At 43.4% G+C, this 16,565-nt stretch overlaps 1 protein-coding gene across 2 annotated transcripts in view; it reads left to right on the top strand.

The window, feature by feature from the left end:
• EBF2 (EBF transcription factor 2) overlaps positions 1–12,057 on the top strand; it is a 213,174-nt gene extending 201,117 nt beyond the window's left edge. Inside the window, exons 15-16 of one of the 2 annotated variants that reach the window (XM_080676608.1) lie at positions 1,917–2,084; positions 9,229–12,057. In XM_080676608.1, coding sequence (XP_080532734.1) covers positions 1,917–2,084; positions 9,229–9,260 — 200 coding nt within the window. In that variant the 3' untranslated portion in view covers positions 9,261–12,057. The remainder of the gene's footprint in view (positions 1–1,916; positions 2,085–9,228) is intronic. The other variant, XM_080676609.1, reaches the window with a different exon arrangement.
• The last annotated feature ends 4,508 nt before the right edge of the window (positions 12,058–16,565 follow it).

Raw genomic sequence — 16,565 nt, 5'->3', positions numbered from 1 at the left:
TGGTCAGAGTCAGGGCCTCCTGAGTCTCAGCTTTTCTCTGGCCTCTAATTCTGTGCCTCGCAGAAGGGAGAGAGGTTCCCTCTTCTTCCTGCTCCATTTTATTATTGCTAAAAACAAGGTGAGCAGAGGAGATTTTGCTTGGAACTATGACTATGACTCACTCCCAGTGCTTAACCAGAGTAGCCCCATATCTTCTTCATTTGTATCTTTAAGTATTACATGAGATTCTTCTGGGACTTTGTCTTCCTTTCCAGCTTTTTTTTTTTTAAAAAAAAAATCATATTACTTGAGGAAAGACAGAGGTATACCCAGATGCTTCCTTCTGCATAGCTCTTTAAATCAGGACTACCTAAGGATAAGCAGTTTTTAGATAAATCATTTTTAGTGAAAACTTGGTATGCAGTGTGGCTGTAAAAAATATATTGGAGATATGCTATATGATTGCATTATATTACATGCAATTGTGTGAATGTAGACTAAAGTATATCTTTATAATGAGAGAGGGGAAAGTGAGATGGAGTCTTACATAGGACCTCAGAACATTTGACCTTCAATTCACCTCGTACTTGTTCTTTGAACCATAAGTCACACTCATGTCCTTACTTTCAAAATTTAATTGTGGAGAGGCTGGGCCACTGAAGATCCGAAGCAGAAGTTAGTTAGCACTGCCAGCCTTTATTGTGGGTTTTGCTATGGGGTTCTAGTAATTCTTTTACCAAGTCATGTGATTTGGACAGTTCAGAATTCTGGAGAGGATACTAAAAGGAGTCCATGAAGCTTGGCCTTCTATTATAAGATGCTATGTCGAACAATTTTACCCATGTGAATTTCAGTTTACCCTTTCTTGAGCAAGTTATACATAGAGTTATACATAGAAAATAAAATTGGGACTACCTAGGGATAAGCAGTTTTAGATAAATCACTAATCTGGCCAGTGTGGCTCCGTTGGTTGGAGTGTTGTACCATACACTGAAAGGTCATGGGTTTGATTCCTGGTCAGGGCAAGTACCCAGGTCGGTGTGTACAGGATGGATATTTCTCTCCCACACCAATATTTTTCTCTTTCCTCCCTTCCTCTCTGTCTAAAATCAATAAAAAGATAGCCTTGGGTGAGGATTTTTTTAAAATTATCTTCTTGTGTGATGTAACTTGGAGTATCTGACTTTAAGAGGTGGGGCACTTCATTGTGTAAATTGCCTTTATTTTATTTTTTTATTTTTTGAAATTACAACACTTAGCTTTTGGCTTCCTTTAAGTAATTTTAACATTAATATTGGTGTTTTTCCTTCACATTACATCAGAGGAGGCTGACTCACAGCTTTATTTCCCAGGAGCTCTGCAAGTAGAGGGAGAGGGAAGTAATCTCCTAAATGTTAATAAACTTTTACATTTAATGAGGAAGTGGCCCATAGAGATGTCACTCTCTGAGAAGATGTTACCCCATTCCTCAAAACTCGGGAGCCCTGAGAATTGCCAGGGAAGTAGATAGCTCCCAGACAGGACTTATTTTAGGGAGAAAAAGAGGTTTCCATTCTCAAGTAGACTTGGTGTTTTTTCAGATGTTGGTCTCAGTCTTCTCTTGTTGAGCTTCTACTCATGAATCAAGACCTATCATAATATCACATCCTGCTGATGCCTTCCTGATTCTCCCAGGCAGAAGGGCACTCTACCTGCTAAGTCTGCTTCACTGTGTATGTCCCTCCAGTTAAATTATCACCCTCTTGGTTGTTCTCCTTGTCTCTTTATTGCTCAGGGCAGGGACATTGTCACATTGAACATTTTTAAATCCCTGGAATCTAGAACAATAGCTGGAATGAGTTAGTCATTTCTCAATAACTATGTAAGGTTATATGCACCAAAGAAGGAACGTCTCCATGTGTCTCTCTCTAAAAGAAGATTGTGCATTTGCTTTCCAGTCATGTCATCAAGCCCCACTGTTGGATCTTCCAGCACGTCTTCCATCCTCCCATTTTCCTCTTCAGTTTTTCCTGCTGTCAAACAGAAGAGTGCCTTTGCCCCTGTCATCAGGCCCCAAGGCTCCCCTTCACCTGCCTGCTCCAGTGGCAATGGAAATGGATTCAGAGGTAAGCCAAGGTTCCACTCTGGGAGTAAGCATGGCACATGTGCCACAGGCCAGCAGAGTAAGAGCAAACTGCACAGCCTTATGCTCTATCTCTAGCCAATTTACTTACAAAGAGATGTTTTGCTGTTTTCATGGTGGTACATGAATGACTTTACACCTGGGCTAGTACTCCATTCAAGAGCAAGATGGGGGAAAACAGAAGTTGAACAACTTTGCATGATCACAGAATTAACTGGTAGAGCCAGACGTACCCTCAAGGGGTGTCTGGACTCTCCACACCTTGGCTTTTCACGAGGCCACATCACTATTTCCTAAAAGGGGCCTGATCACCAGGTTGGATGCTACGTGGTGATGACCGCTTACCTACTTGTCTAGCCATCTGCGGTGCGTACACATTCCCTTGGCACAAATACACAGGCTCCCTCAGGAGCACCAGCCAGGTCCGAGCGTTCTGGCTATGTGCTAGTCAAATTGATAGCAGGTGCCTGATTGGGGTGGTGTAGAGAAGGAAGAAAAAAAAGATACTGTGTCTAAGAACAGAAACTGATCACCCATCAAACCCATTTTGAGCAATGTCTTAAAATCTAATATGACATGACGTAACAATGTGATGAGTACATGAGAATCTAATCATCTCAGTGTGAATGGGAGGCAGCTGATGGCAAAAGAGCAAATTGGAAACTGCTGAAAGTTGTGGATCCTGATGACCCACATTATTTTTAGGCTGTTCCCCATGTTTTGACATGAAAACGTTCATGACCAGCAGTATTGAATGAAACCAAAGCAGGCAGAGGTTTGGTTAACCCCACGTGGATCAAGGCCTCTGCAGTCAGCAGAGCCTTGGATGACCTGTGCTATCCCTGGGACGGCATCTAGGGGCTTTATGATAGTGAATGGCTTCCTGATCCTTTGGGGACACCTGTGAGGTTTCATCACAAGCTGTGTTTGAGCAGAGCTCTGGAAGGTGTGTTAGGTTTCTCTCCCTTCCTACCATCAGAGGCGATGGTGTCTCTTCAAAGTCAAGTGACTTAACAGAAAAACTGTCAAATGAGAACTAAAAGCCCAGCACTTAGAAGAATCCCTGAAAATTCTTTTTCTTCTAACTAGACAAAGCCATTGCATCTACATGCCACCTAACATGTGAGTAGTTGGAAAAATCTGTATATTTGAGGGAAATACACACACACACACACACACACACACACACACACACACACACACACACTAGAGCCCCGGTGCACAAAATTTGTGCACGGGGCAGGGTGGGTGTCCCTCAGCCCAGCCAGCACCCTCTCCAGTCTGGGACCCCTTGAGAGATGTCTGACTGCCCGTTTAGGCCTGATCCTTAACGGGCAGTCGGACATCCCTCTCACAATCCAGGACTGCTGGCTCCCAACTGCTCGCCTGCCTGCCTTCCTGATTGCCCCTAACTGCTTCTGTCTGCCAGCCTGATCACGCCCTAACCACTCCCCTGCCAGCCTGATTGATGCCTAACTGCTCCCCTGCCAGCCTGTTTGCCCCTAACTGCACTCCCCTGCAGGCCTGGTCACCCCTAACTGCCCTCCCCTGCAGGCCTGGGTCGCCCACAACTGCCCTTCCCTGCAGGTCCAGTTGCCCCCAACTTCCCTCCTCTGCTGGCCTGGTCACCCTTAACTGCCCTCCCCTGCAGGCTTGATCGCCCCCAACTGCCCTCCCTTGCAGGCCTGATCCTTCCCAACTGCCCTCCCCTGCTGGCCTGATCGCCCACAACTGCCCTCCCTTGCAGACCTGGCCCCTCCCAACTACCCTCCACTGCTGGCCATCTTGTGGCAGCCATCTTGTGTCCACATGGGGGCAGTCATCTTTGACCACATGTGGGCAGCCATCTTCTGTTTTGGAGTGATGGTCAATTTGCATATTATTCTTTTATTAGATAGGATAGAGGCCTGGTGCACAGGTGGGGGCCTGCTGGTTTTCCCTGAAGGGTGTCCCGGATCAGGGTGGGGGTTCCCTTGGGGTGTGGGGTGGCCTGGGTGAGGGGCCTGTGGTGGTTTGCAGGCTGGCCACACCCCCGGTGACCCAAGCGAAGGCCCTGGTATCTGGGATTTATTTATCTTCTATAATTGAAACTTTGTAGCCTTGAGAGGAGGCCAAGGCAGGCCAGGGCTGTGGAAACTTGGCTTCCTCCATTGCTGGGGGCAACTCAAGCCTCCTGCTCTCTCCAGCTCTGTGGCTGCCGCCATTTTTGTTGGGATTTATTTATCTTCTATAATTGAAACTTTGTAGCCTTAAGCAGAGGCCAAGGCAGGCCAGGGCAGGCGGAAAGCTTGGCTTCCTCCACTTCTGGGGAAACCCAAGCCTCCTGCTCTCTCTGTGGCCGCAGCCATCTTGGTTGTGTTAATTTGTATACTCGCTCCTGATTGACTGGTGGGCATGGCTTGTGGGTGTAGCAGAGGTACGGTCAATTTGCATATTACTCTTTTATTAGATAGGATATATTTATCCAGATGTCTGATTCATAGAGAAACAGGCTCATCTTATAGCTAAGTGTCTCCACCTGCCCATTTTTTATCAAAGTAGTGGTTTCCATCCCATTGCTAGGGGACATGCTCAGAACCTTTTCCATGATGGCTTTGTCTCCAGACTGGGACATAACAATCATTGCTGAATATTTGCTGTATCTTCCCCTTCACAACTACTCCAGTGATGATGTCTCCTTTTTCCATGTTCTCTGGTTTTAGTTTTGTTTTTTATTTTTTTAAAATATATTTTATTGATTTTTTTACAGAGAGGAAGGGAGAGAGATAGAGAGTTAGAAACATCGATGAGAGAGAAACATCGTTCAGCTGCCTTCTGCACACCTCCTCCTGGGGATGTGCCACAACCCAGGTACATGCCCTTGACTGGAATCAAACCTGGAACCTTTCAGTCCACAGGCCGATGCTCTATCCACTGAGCCAACTGGTTAGGGCCATATTCTCTGGTTTTATTCATGTCCCTTAAGCCAAGTGGGGGCCACACAGGTCTCATTGTGGAAGTGTAGTGTGAGAGGCCCAAGCTAAGGAGGACTGCAGGTATTGGAGGAAGATGGAGGGATGTGGCCCTTTCCTTCTTCCAGGCAACTCTTGCAAATATTTTCAGTTTCACTTTGAGGGAGGGAAGTATAACTTGATTTCCCCTTGCCACCCTGCCCCCACCTCCTCTCTCACAAAGCATAGAGTTGGGGAAGTAGAACTGGTTGTCTCAGATATTCCAGATCTGTCCTGTCCAGGGAGGCCCACCTGGTGGCCAACCCAACTATTAACTTGAAGCCCAGATGAATTTTTCACTGGCTCTCATGTCCTGGGATCCCTGCCCTGCCTATGGGTGTATATCCAAGGCTCCCTGTGGTGTTACCCAGTCAGGGTTGAGTTGGCTCAAAGAGTTGGAAAAGTTTGTGTGGGTCATAGGGAGGCTATCCTGTTGGGACAACAGCAGCAAAATAGCCAGAAGACCCTCTCTAGGGTCCTCAGCTGTGTGAGCTGCTACTCACCACAGGTTAGAATGCTTAGGCTGAGAGAGTGGCTGAGTGCACATTCTTTTTTGTAAAAATATTTTTATTGAACTTATTGGGGTTACGTTGGTTAATAAAATTATATAGGTTTCAAATGTACAATTCTATAATACATGATCTGTTATATGGTATTGTGTGAGCTGCACAATCTTGATCATGTCTTTAGGAGTGACAGTTTAGTTGGTTACATCTAGGCACAGGCTTTGGGCTCTGGTTTCATTTCTATAGAATTACAACAAGGTATTGAGCCTCTTTTGGATTCTATAATTTCATCCAAAATTTTCTGGTGATTTGAACCACAGAAGGAGGAGGGCAGGGAGGGAAGGAGAAGGATAAGGGAAACACTTAAATTAGGATTGTAGACATTAGTAAAAATTATGAAAATAGAAAGTAATGTGTGGAGAAATAAAAGAGAATGCTGGGTTGAACCTCAAGGGATATCAGCCATTGGAAGAACACTAGATTTTATCAGAGTCCTAGCTCAGCTCTCTTCCAGGCTATGTGAATCTGTACAAATCATCATCATCTTAGAGCCTCAGTTCTTAGGCTGTTAAATAGAAAAGCTCAAAGCTGTCTACAAGGGTTGTTGTGAAGTAATTTGTGTAAAGATCAGGAATGGTAAGGGATATTTCACACAGACAAGCAGAGAGAAGCCTGGGATTGACAAAGGATGTCTTTCAGAGGCCTTGACCCCCACTCTTTCTCATTTTGGATCCAGTGAAAAGAAACTCGAGGCTCAACATTACAATGTCCATTGATGCAGACAAGGTTAAAACCAAGCTGACATTGAATGTACTACCCATAGTCACTGAATGAAGGAATCTGGGATTTCAAGGGCGCTTCATCTCTTCAGAGACAGATGGTGGGAGAGTAAAAATAGGTCTGAGGTGGTTGGGTGATCACAGGCTGATGGAAGAGTTCTTCTCTAACTTGTAAGATGAGATGGTCTTAATCATCTGCAGAGGACATGTTTGACTAATGGCCTCTAATACTTGCTGACCTTCACTGAGCACCGCTGAGCACCACGTGCAAGACACTGAGCCAAGCACTTCACATGAATTGTCTTGTTTAAGCCTCCCATGTGACCCAAAGAGGACGGTCATACCATTAGCACCATTTTTAGTTAAGTAGCTTGCCCAAGGCCATATAGCAAGTGACTGATGACTCGACCTAGACATTTTAACTCCAGAACTGGTGCTTGGACAGCCCACTGTCTCTCTGAGGACAAGAATAGTCCAATTCTTCTCTCACCTTTCACCCATACCTACTCCTCACCTGGACCAAAGAGAGATTATTGCTTTCCCATGAAATGCCAAAGGTCAAAAAATTGGACAATATGCCGTTAAGCCGTTTCCCTCCTCCCCCACAAAAATGCTTGCTTTTTTCTCCAGTCAACTTCTACTTTCTGTCTATTGGCTCTGGTTTCTACCAGCAAAATGTCAAGGTCACCATGTAGCAGAGATCTAGCCCACCCAGTGCCCAACATGAGACTAGGAGGAAGGAAAAATATGTAAAGTCTGCTGTTCTTCTGGCATGCAGTGCAGCTGGTTCTTTGAGAGACTCTCCCCTTTTAACAAGCTTTGTAGGTAACTCTCTGAGGACCTAAAAAAGGAAGGGGCTGATGAGTTTTGAGTGCAATAGACAAGTTCAAGTTGAAAACTTGAGCCAGATTCCCTCTACCAGAGAGCTATACATGTAGTGTCATTGTCCCACCCTCCACCTCATCTCTCAGGCATTTACAGTTGATGAGTACAGAGTGTCAAGATAATATTATGCACTAAGCACCTGATTCATTTTCCAGCTCCCTCCAGGAAAAAAATAAAATAAGAAAACCTCCTACACTCTAGGATAATTACCAGGGTTGCTGTGTCTCCAAATCATCAGGGAGTGTCCAGAATTGAACTGCCTTTATTGAAAAGTTACATTGATTCGATATATAGTAATACAGGCAAAAATAATTAAGGTTTTGCTAGCTGTGTAAGACCTTAATCCAGATCTCACAAGCATTCAATAAAGGCTGTATGGGCAGGGAAATATACAGCTGATAATTTTGCCCAAGAAGACTAGCTGGTGGGAGAGGAGGCGCAGGAGAGGGAGGAGGAGAGGGTGGAGTGGAGACGGAGAGAAGGGGGAGTAGGAACAGAAAGGGGAAGAGGAGGAGATGGAGGAGAGAGGTGTATTGGGGAAAGCAGGAAGAATTTTGTCCATTTGCTTATAAGCTTAGTAAGCACCACTCAGCAAAATGCTTCTATGCTAATTGATAAGCCCTAGAAGAGATATAGACAATATAGCTGAAGGATTGAATTCTAGATATAGTTGGAAGTTTTAATGCAAGAAAATGATTCTGCCAGTTTCCAAGAATGTGAAAAATCTATGGGTTTATCGCCCGAAAGCCAAGGCTAGAGGGGTGCATTTCTGTGTGACTTTTCTACGCTGTGCTGATGCTGCTTTCTTTCCCACGTCAAGGGAAAGCCTTGGACCTGATGCACCCAGACAGGCTGTCCACATCCTTCTGACTACATGGAGGAGATGCTGCACACTGTACTTGGGTGGGGGAAAGAGTGGAGGTTGGAGTGACTCCCAAATTAGGAACTAAATTAAGTCCTCTATTCCAGTGGATCAGCATTTATTTGTGACTGAGCATCACAGAGCAGCAGTGAGCACTAAAGGAAGATGAGCTAGTTAGGGGAAAAGCTAATCAAATTTCAGCTAGAATGGGTAGAAACCTAGGGTGGATAGAAAGTCTGACTTGTTATAAATGACCAGAGGTCTGGTGCATGAAATTTGTGCACTGGTGGTATGTGTTTCCCTCAGGCCCTCCTGCACCCTCTCGCAGTCCAGGATCCCTCTCTCCTTATCGCCCACCTGCTTGCTGCTTTTTACTGCTTGGCTCACTGCATCTGCCCCCTGGTGGGGAGGGACCACGGGAGGGCTCCAGGGCGTGTCCGGCCCATCTTGCTCAGTCCCGATCTGCCAGACCCCAGCAGCAAGCTAACCAACTGGTCGACTGTCTGCCCCTTGGTGCTCAGTGCACCTCATAGCGACTGATCGACCAGTCAACTGCCCCCTGGTGGTCAGTGCACATCATAGTGAGTGGTTGAACAGTCTTAGCATAGCATTAGCATATTACACTTTGGTTGGTTGAACGGACAACCAGATGACCGGACACTTAGCATATTAGGCTTTTATTATATAGGATGCTTCATAAGTAACTCAATAGATTCAGCCCCTGGAGTATTCCCTCCTGTTCCAACTACGTAATCTGGAACTGAATAACCTAGAAATTATTTTAGTCTAATAATGAAAAATATATCATACATATAGTACCATTTAGTTTACAAGTTTATATCCACTACATCATGTATTCAACCCATTAATATAAAACAAAACATAACTCTTGGCCTCCCAAGCAAAACTTCAACAAGCTTTGTTTGTACTTAGCGATCAGGAAGGTTTCAACACATCTGTAGGCTTTCTGCTAGACCAAACCTGAGGGTGCCATCTCTCTGGATTGCATCAGACCCCATCAGTCCCATCGCCTGCCCCCTCTCTGGGTTAGAGCCTTCAATGTAAAAAACCCTCAGAGACTCATTCCTGTGTCCTTTCCTTGCAGCCATGACTGGACTTGTTGTGCCCCCGATGTAAAGAAGAGGAAGAGCTGCTTTCTTATAGCACAAAACTACTTACTCTGATGGACCAACAATGAAGAAAGCACTATTAGGTCTTTGGGGAGATTTGTGCCCCCCACATGAACAGATGGACAGATTTGGGTATACGAGGAGCTGCGTGTTACCTGGTCTCTCCTTCCTTGTGTAGCTCTGATGGTGGCTATACAAACTGACCCTCTTGGGGACAAGGACAAAAGATGTCATTGACGTAGTCAGTGCTAAAAGCAGAAATGCAATTCTTTGTTATGAACATTATAAGAACCACCTTCCTATGTTTGTAAAATATTTAAAAAAATTGGCAAACAATTCAAGCTTAATATTTTGGATACTATTTGTTTTTCTTTGTAGGAAAAAAAAAAAGTTGAAAGTTTCTATTTTCTATGAAGCCTTTCAGATACCAATTTAGTTTATGCAGAAAAAAAAACTGAACAAAACAGGGTACCAGCATGGAAGACTTTCTTAAAATGAAACCCGAATTGAATGACATGTTGTTGTATGTGTGTTTGCTTATAGTTTAATCTCTTTAAAAAAAGGGAAAAATTTAAAATGTTTTACAATTATTTAAATAAATAAACGTGTAACTTATTGTAAGTAGAGGTAGAAATTAAGACCTTTTTGGAAGAGAGGAAGTTCTCTTTCTGATGTAAAATGAAACTGATGCAAACATGTAGTAACAAGTTTAAAAGATGTGTGATTATTACTGCAGTTACTTACTAGACTCTTTCCCCCCATCCTGCATCCCCTCTTTTTCCATCATTTTATTGACCTATGGGCAAGAACAGGTACCTGATGTAGATTCCTACAGAACAGCCCATCAGAAACAAAGATTCAAACCCATGCAAATACATAATGCTCAAGCCCATCAATTCATTCCCATCCCCATCTGTTTTCTAAATAGTCTATAAGTCCCTTTTGGTATTCACTCTGTGAAATTTTAAAAAAAGCAACAACTTATATTAGCTTTCAACATTGTCCCCTGAGCAGTGCAGAGAATTCCCATGTTTTAGTGCATCCCAGCTTTTCCCCGCAGAGAATGAAGTCTCACCTGAAAGAAGAGCCAAAGCCACATGACTTTCCCCACTCAGCTGCCCCTTGGGTCCTCACAGAGCCACGCACACCCTCCTCTTGAGTTACCTGGCTCAGCACTGAGGTAGAGGCCCCACAGAACTTCAGAAACAGGTGACTCTGTTTCTTGTACTCTTAGAATGTCAAGTCCTTTCTTCTCTCTTTAGATTTCCCCTCTCATGGCATTAAACTCTCTTGAAAAAGTATGTATCCAACTTGACACAGTTTTCAGGCCAAGAATGGGATGGGGTATGGAAGAGGGATGTTAAAAGCCCTAAATCCTCCTCCTGGTGTTAAAAAAAAAAAATGGAAATGCAGATTTTTAGCAGGGTCAGAGATTGGGGACATCTGTGTTCCAAGCAGCTCAGTTACCCAGGGCTGCAATGGGCTTTCCATAGTTCTGAGAGTGGTTCTGAGGGGGAAAAACATTGCAGGAGCCTGTATGATCCTGGGGATGCATCCAGAATTATTTGGATTGCCAATAAGGATCTCATTATTTTCCAGGTCAGGGTTTTCCTTGTTGACTCATTGGCACATAATATAGTCTATACACAGACTCCAGTTTGGGTTTCTAACATTAGAAATTGATGCAGCTCTCATGGAAAAACACCTTTAATGCATCTGAGCCAATTTTAGATGATACATGCCCACAACTACTCAACCCCATCAGTCTTATTTGCCTGTAATCTATTCTGGAATTACCCAATATGACCCAAATATTATTTCTATGCACAGGAGAATCCAAGGTTTTGGAGACCTGACATGCTCATAACTTTTGCCGACAGTCCCTCACAGTCAGGGCTTGAAGCGCTAACATATAGGGAAACACACGAGAGAAAGTTCCCTAGTGAAAAATCTGATGGGAGGGGAAAGTGTGTAGAACACAAACATTACCATACAGAAGGGAAGGTAGAACAAAGTCAAGCATGTCTAGACCTGGATTTGAGCCAATCCAACATAAGGAAATGTTTTTTTAAAGTAGCATTGCTTTTAGAATCTGTGAATTTTGCTCTTGCATGAAGATGAGTGCAGTACTGTCTTCAAAATGATTGTAGAATTTGTTGGTAGCTTTACACCGAAAAAAAAAATGTGTGTAACTAAATACCAGACACCTTGACCATTCAGCTAGAACCTTGGCAGCAACAGATTTATTTAATTGTATAAATGTGTGTAAGGATTATTTTTAGTGTACTAATAAATCTCAAACAAAGCTACTCTGTCCTGTTTAGTCATTGCTGTTGAATCATTCTGGCCCCAGGTTATTTTTGTGCCACTTGGAAGACAAGTATTTCTATAGGTAACTACAAGTTCTATCCTATCTTTATAAGAGGAGCTGTGTAAGATTTTTCATTTAAAGGGACAATTTACTTCATTATTTATCTCACTTTTTTTTTTGTTATAACATCGTATTTTTCCCCAGTTTTTCTTTGCACATTTCAATATGCATGGTTTAAAAACCATTATCTTCTCTACCTTTTGTACAGTAAGGTCTCATTTTCAAACTGTATAGTTACCTTTTTCTCATTTTGCTTTGTCAGTTATATACAGTATAAAGTTGCTATGCACAGAGCTTTTTGTAAAGACAGCTTTTTTGTTTACTGTTTTTAATGGTCTTACTTATGAAAGAATATCTTGTTTGTAAAATGAATATGCCTACTTCAGTTTTAAACTTTAAATTATCCTAACAAAAAATAAAATTTTTGTACTGTAAAAATGTTTGGAACATTGCCTTGTTTTTTTGAAGTGGGAAAAACTTAAGTTTGGGTTTTTTTCCTTAACTTTGTCGATTTTCTCATAACTGCTAGTCCCTGAGCTCTGGTTGAGGAAATCTTACTATTGCTTTTGCTTACCTGGCAATTGTTCTGAGGAACTCACATAGAGGAGAGAATATGTTTGAATTTAGATCATTTTCTGTATGTACTTATCTATATATCCATCAGTCAAATTCCTTCATAAAAACTCAAATGATCCTAACTCCTATGCAGGGCTTTTGTTATTAGGAATTATTGAGGTAGGTGGGTGGTCTACTTCAATTTGAAAGGGCTTGCCGAATAAATGTTATAACTGATCCATCCAACACTGAGGAAAAAATTGGAAGCTGGCCCCAAAAACTTGATGCCAATTCTTTTTAAAAAAATGTTTTTATTGATTTCAGAGAGAGGAAGGGAGGTGGAGAGAGATAGAAACATCAATGATAAGAGAATCATTGATTGGCTGCCTCCTACACACATCCCCACCCCCCACTTGGGATCAAGCCTGCAACCCGAGCATATGCCCTGACTGGGAATCGAACTGTGACCTAGTTCATGGGTTGATGCTTAACCACTGAGAAACACTGGCCAGGCTTGATGCCTCTTCTTAAACCATAGGAAATACCCCATGGAAAAGGACTCGCACAAAAAGGTAGAAGGGCTGTATGAGTTAGAGGAGATGATGATTTCAGAGGGTTGGAGTGGTCAGAGAAGTTTGCAAGGGGGGAGAGTGGGCTGCAGCAGGCTTTCAAAAAATGGTAGTAATTTTGCAGTAGATGTTGGCAGTGAGCACTACAGATGAGAAGGCCATCATGAACAAAGACATGTAAAGGGAAATTCACAAAGCATATTTAAGAGAATGTGATTCTAAATACGAATTTCAACCAGACTATTCACAAACATACTTATAATTGGGTTATCGCATTTCTCTCTACAAAGATACAGATAACCACATAGATTGTTTTCCTCATATAAGTGGGTGAGATGCCCTTAGTAGGCACTAATCTGAGAAAACCACTGTAGTTTTGTTTTTCTCTGTGGAGACTAACTCTCTGCCTAGATTGTGCTTCCCCTGGATCTTTGCATGACTCATGCCTTGTCATCCTTCAGGCCTCAGGTTAAGTATCAACTACTGAGGGAGACCTTGGCTGACCTCTGACCAGGCAGGGTTTCCCTTATTCTCTTTAACTGAATACTTTTTGTATCCTTGTCGTAATTTGTATTTATCTGTTACCTTTATTTTTTTAAATTTCTTTATTGATTAAGGTATTACATATGTGTCCTTATTCCCCTATTACCCCCCACCTCCCATTCATGCCCCCACCTCCCTGTTGTCTGTGTCCATTGATTAGGCTTATATGCATGCATATAAATCATTTGGTTGATCTCTCTCCTTACCCCCACCCTCCCCTACCTTCCCTGAGGTTTGACGTTCTGATTGATGTTACCTTTAGATTGAAATCTCATAAGAACAGGGCCCATTACTCTCTTAGTACTGTATGTGGAGCACTGAGTCCAGTGCCTGAGGTTCCCAACAATGAGTTGAGCGAGTGACTGAGCAGACTGAATTCTGATCCCTGAGGGCAGCTCTGCCTTGTTTTGTGGGAGAGGTAGCTAAACTGTCACAATTGATAGGAACAGCATCAATTTGAGAATCCACTCCTTAGTGACTATCTTGTTAGCCAACTAGTCAAAAAAATGAAGTGTGTCTGTAATATAAAGTGGCTGATTGTTTAATAAACAGAAAACTCAAAATGAAAGGGAAGTAAGGAAGAAGAGACCCCTGGCTGGTGGCCTGTAGAGTAGGCTGCTTTGCCTCTTGGCCTTGGAACTTATCTCATGTTGATTTTCATGATGCTCAGGTGTAGCTTCAGAATCATAATTGGGGCCTTTTAGGGGAATGCACATTCTGCTCCTATTCCAAACATGACACTTGTCTTGTTGACCACACACTTGAATCTCAAAGAGCTTATGGTATGTTTACCAAACTGGAAGGAGTTCAGAGTGACTGTAGGGCAATGAATGTGAGAGAGTAATGAGATTTGGAACTTTAAAAATTAGGTGGGGACTGGATCCTCAAGGACTTTGCTCACAGTAGACTTCATCTGTAGGACTATGCTATAGGTCAATGGTTCTCAACCTTTCTAATGCCGCGACCCTTTAATACAGTTCCTCATGTTGTGGTGACCCCCAACCACAAAATTATTTTCGTTGCTACTTCATAACTGTAATTTTGCTACTGTTATGAATCGTAATGTAAATATCTGTGTTTTCCGATGGTCTTAGGCGAAGAAAATAATTTTGTGGTTGGGGGTCACCACAACATGAGGAACTATATTAAAGGGTCGCGGCATTAAAAAGGTTGAGAACCACTGCCAGTGTAGGTAATGGTTAACTGTTAAAGGAATTTAAGTCAAGGAGTAACACAATCAATTTTATGCTGTAGGAAAATCACAGTAGCTACATTGTGAATAATGGGTTGAAACAAGTGAATATTGGAGGCAAGGAGACCAATTAGGTAAGGGATAAAAGATAGCTGAAAAGCACCAGTGTGCTGTGTCTATGACTGGTATCCATTCTGATTGTTCCTGTGCCAGTCAGTTGATAAATGTTTTTAAATTACTCTTGCAATTAGGAGACCATTGTAATTCTCCAGACAAGAGTGACTCATATCTGAAGTAAAGATTGGCAATAGAGATGGAAAGTAGAGGAAAGATTTGAGAGAAAGCTTTGCAGTGTGATATGACTTATTGATTAATTAGATGTGGAAATGAGGAAGGTGGGTGACTAAGATTACTCCTGGTTTGCAAGTTAGACTATTTGATTTTGTGATAACATTAAAGTAGGGAATAAAGACAGGACCATATTGTAGCAAATAAAAACATATGATGAATTAAATTTATTTTTTTAAAACCTCACCCAAGTATATTTTTTCCATTGATTTTTTAGAGAGAGTGGAAGGGAGGAGAGAGAGAGAGAGAGAGAAGGAGACAAAATGGCGGCAGAATAGACGGACGTGTCCTGAGCCTTATCCCGGAGCAGATAGAGGGAGCAGCTGAAACGAGTGGAATCCAGCCTGAATTGGCGAAGGAGGCGCAGCTGGTGAGACAGTTTGCAGCTGGGAAGGGCAGAGATCCCCCGATAAAGGTAAAGTCAAAGATCTAGGCAGTAGAATCTGCTGGACATCTGAGCCCAGGTCAGGGAGAAACTACACAGCGCCAAGCCCCGTCCCTGAGGACAGGCAAAGCGTCTGACTAAAAAAAAAAAAAAAAAAATGGGTCCACGGGACTGCGGGAGGTAGGGGATTTTAGACCTTGGAGTCTGGATTTGGGATCTGAGCTCTAAGGCAGCCCTGAAGAGCTGCCGGACCGCGCAGTGCCGGCAAGAAAGGAACTTGCAGAGACGTGGTCCCTCCTCGCACTGGGGCCTGTGCCTTTCTCCACTGAACCTGGTTCGTAGGACCCTTAGGATACAGATGCTTACCTGTGGTTGAGGTGCAGAAGAGGGAGTGGGGTTGTGGAATATGGGGAGAGTAGGCAGCGGATGGTCCAGGAGAGGTGAAAGCGAGTCTGGTGCTGAGTCATATCTAGGCCCCATCGCCATTTTCTCCTGAGAGATAGCCCCTCCCTCCAGTCTCCAGGCAACCAATATAGCCACACCCAGATCCCACCCTAATTAACACCATGGAATCTCAATACTCCCTGAGGCCATAGGATCTGCCCTAAAGAGAAATCTTTAGAAGTTAAGCACCTCAATTACACAGCTACACTGCCAGGGCCCTTCAGAGTGCTTCAGTGTGCCTCGCTGGCAAACTTACGGCGGGTGCTCCTGTGAGCCGCCACTGGGAGTAAGCGCCTATCCACCACAGGTGCAGCAGTGAAAGCTGAGTCTGCCCACCCCATAACTACAGAACTCCGGGCATCACAGTCACACCTTTCCAGAGTGCAGGCCCCCTGAGCCCCATCACCCCAACAGACAGTCTTTTGGTGCCACTGTGAGTCTCCACTGGGCACACGTGATTTCAATTAAGGGTGCAAGACAGCAAAAATTGGGATACTCCCCTCCACGGCTGCTGACTTCTAGATACCGCAGTTGTGCCTCTCAAGCTCGCAGGCCTACATCAAGAGAACCCAAATAGCTCAAGTAGGGAGCTACACTAGATTACCAAGCCCAGGAGAACTGAGATATTACACCAGTAGCACCATCACCAAAAGAACCTGGGTAGCAAAGCAATTGGATCTACAATTAAAACATTACAGGAAAACATGGGGAGACAAAAAAGCAACTCCCAAAGGAAAGAAAAAGAGGAATCACCAGAGAGGGAGTTAAATGAAATTGAGGCTAGTAGCTTAACAGAGAAAGAATTCGGACTAATGGTTATAAGGATGTTTAAACGGATGGATGAAAAATACACACAACTCAATGACAAATACACACAACTCAATGAGAACTATAAGGAGCTGAAT

This window comes from Plecotus auritus (assembly GCF_963455305.1).
Source record: "Plecotus auritus genome assembly, chromosome: 6".
NCBI classification, from domain to species: Eukaryota; Metazoa; Chordata; class Mammalia; order Chiroptera; family Vespertilionidae; genus Plecotus; species Plecotus auritus.
This window is presented reverse-complemented; position numbering and strand designations above follow the sequence as displayed.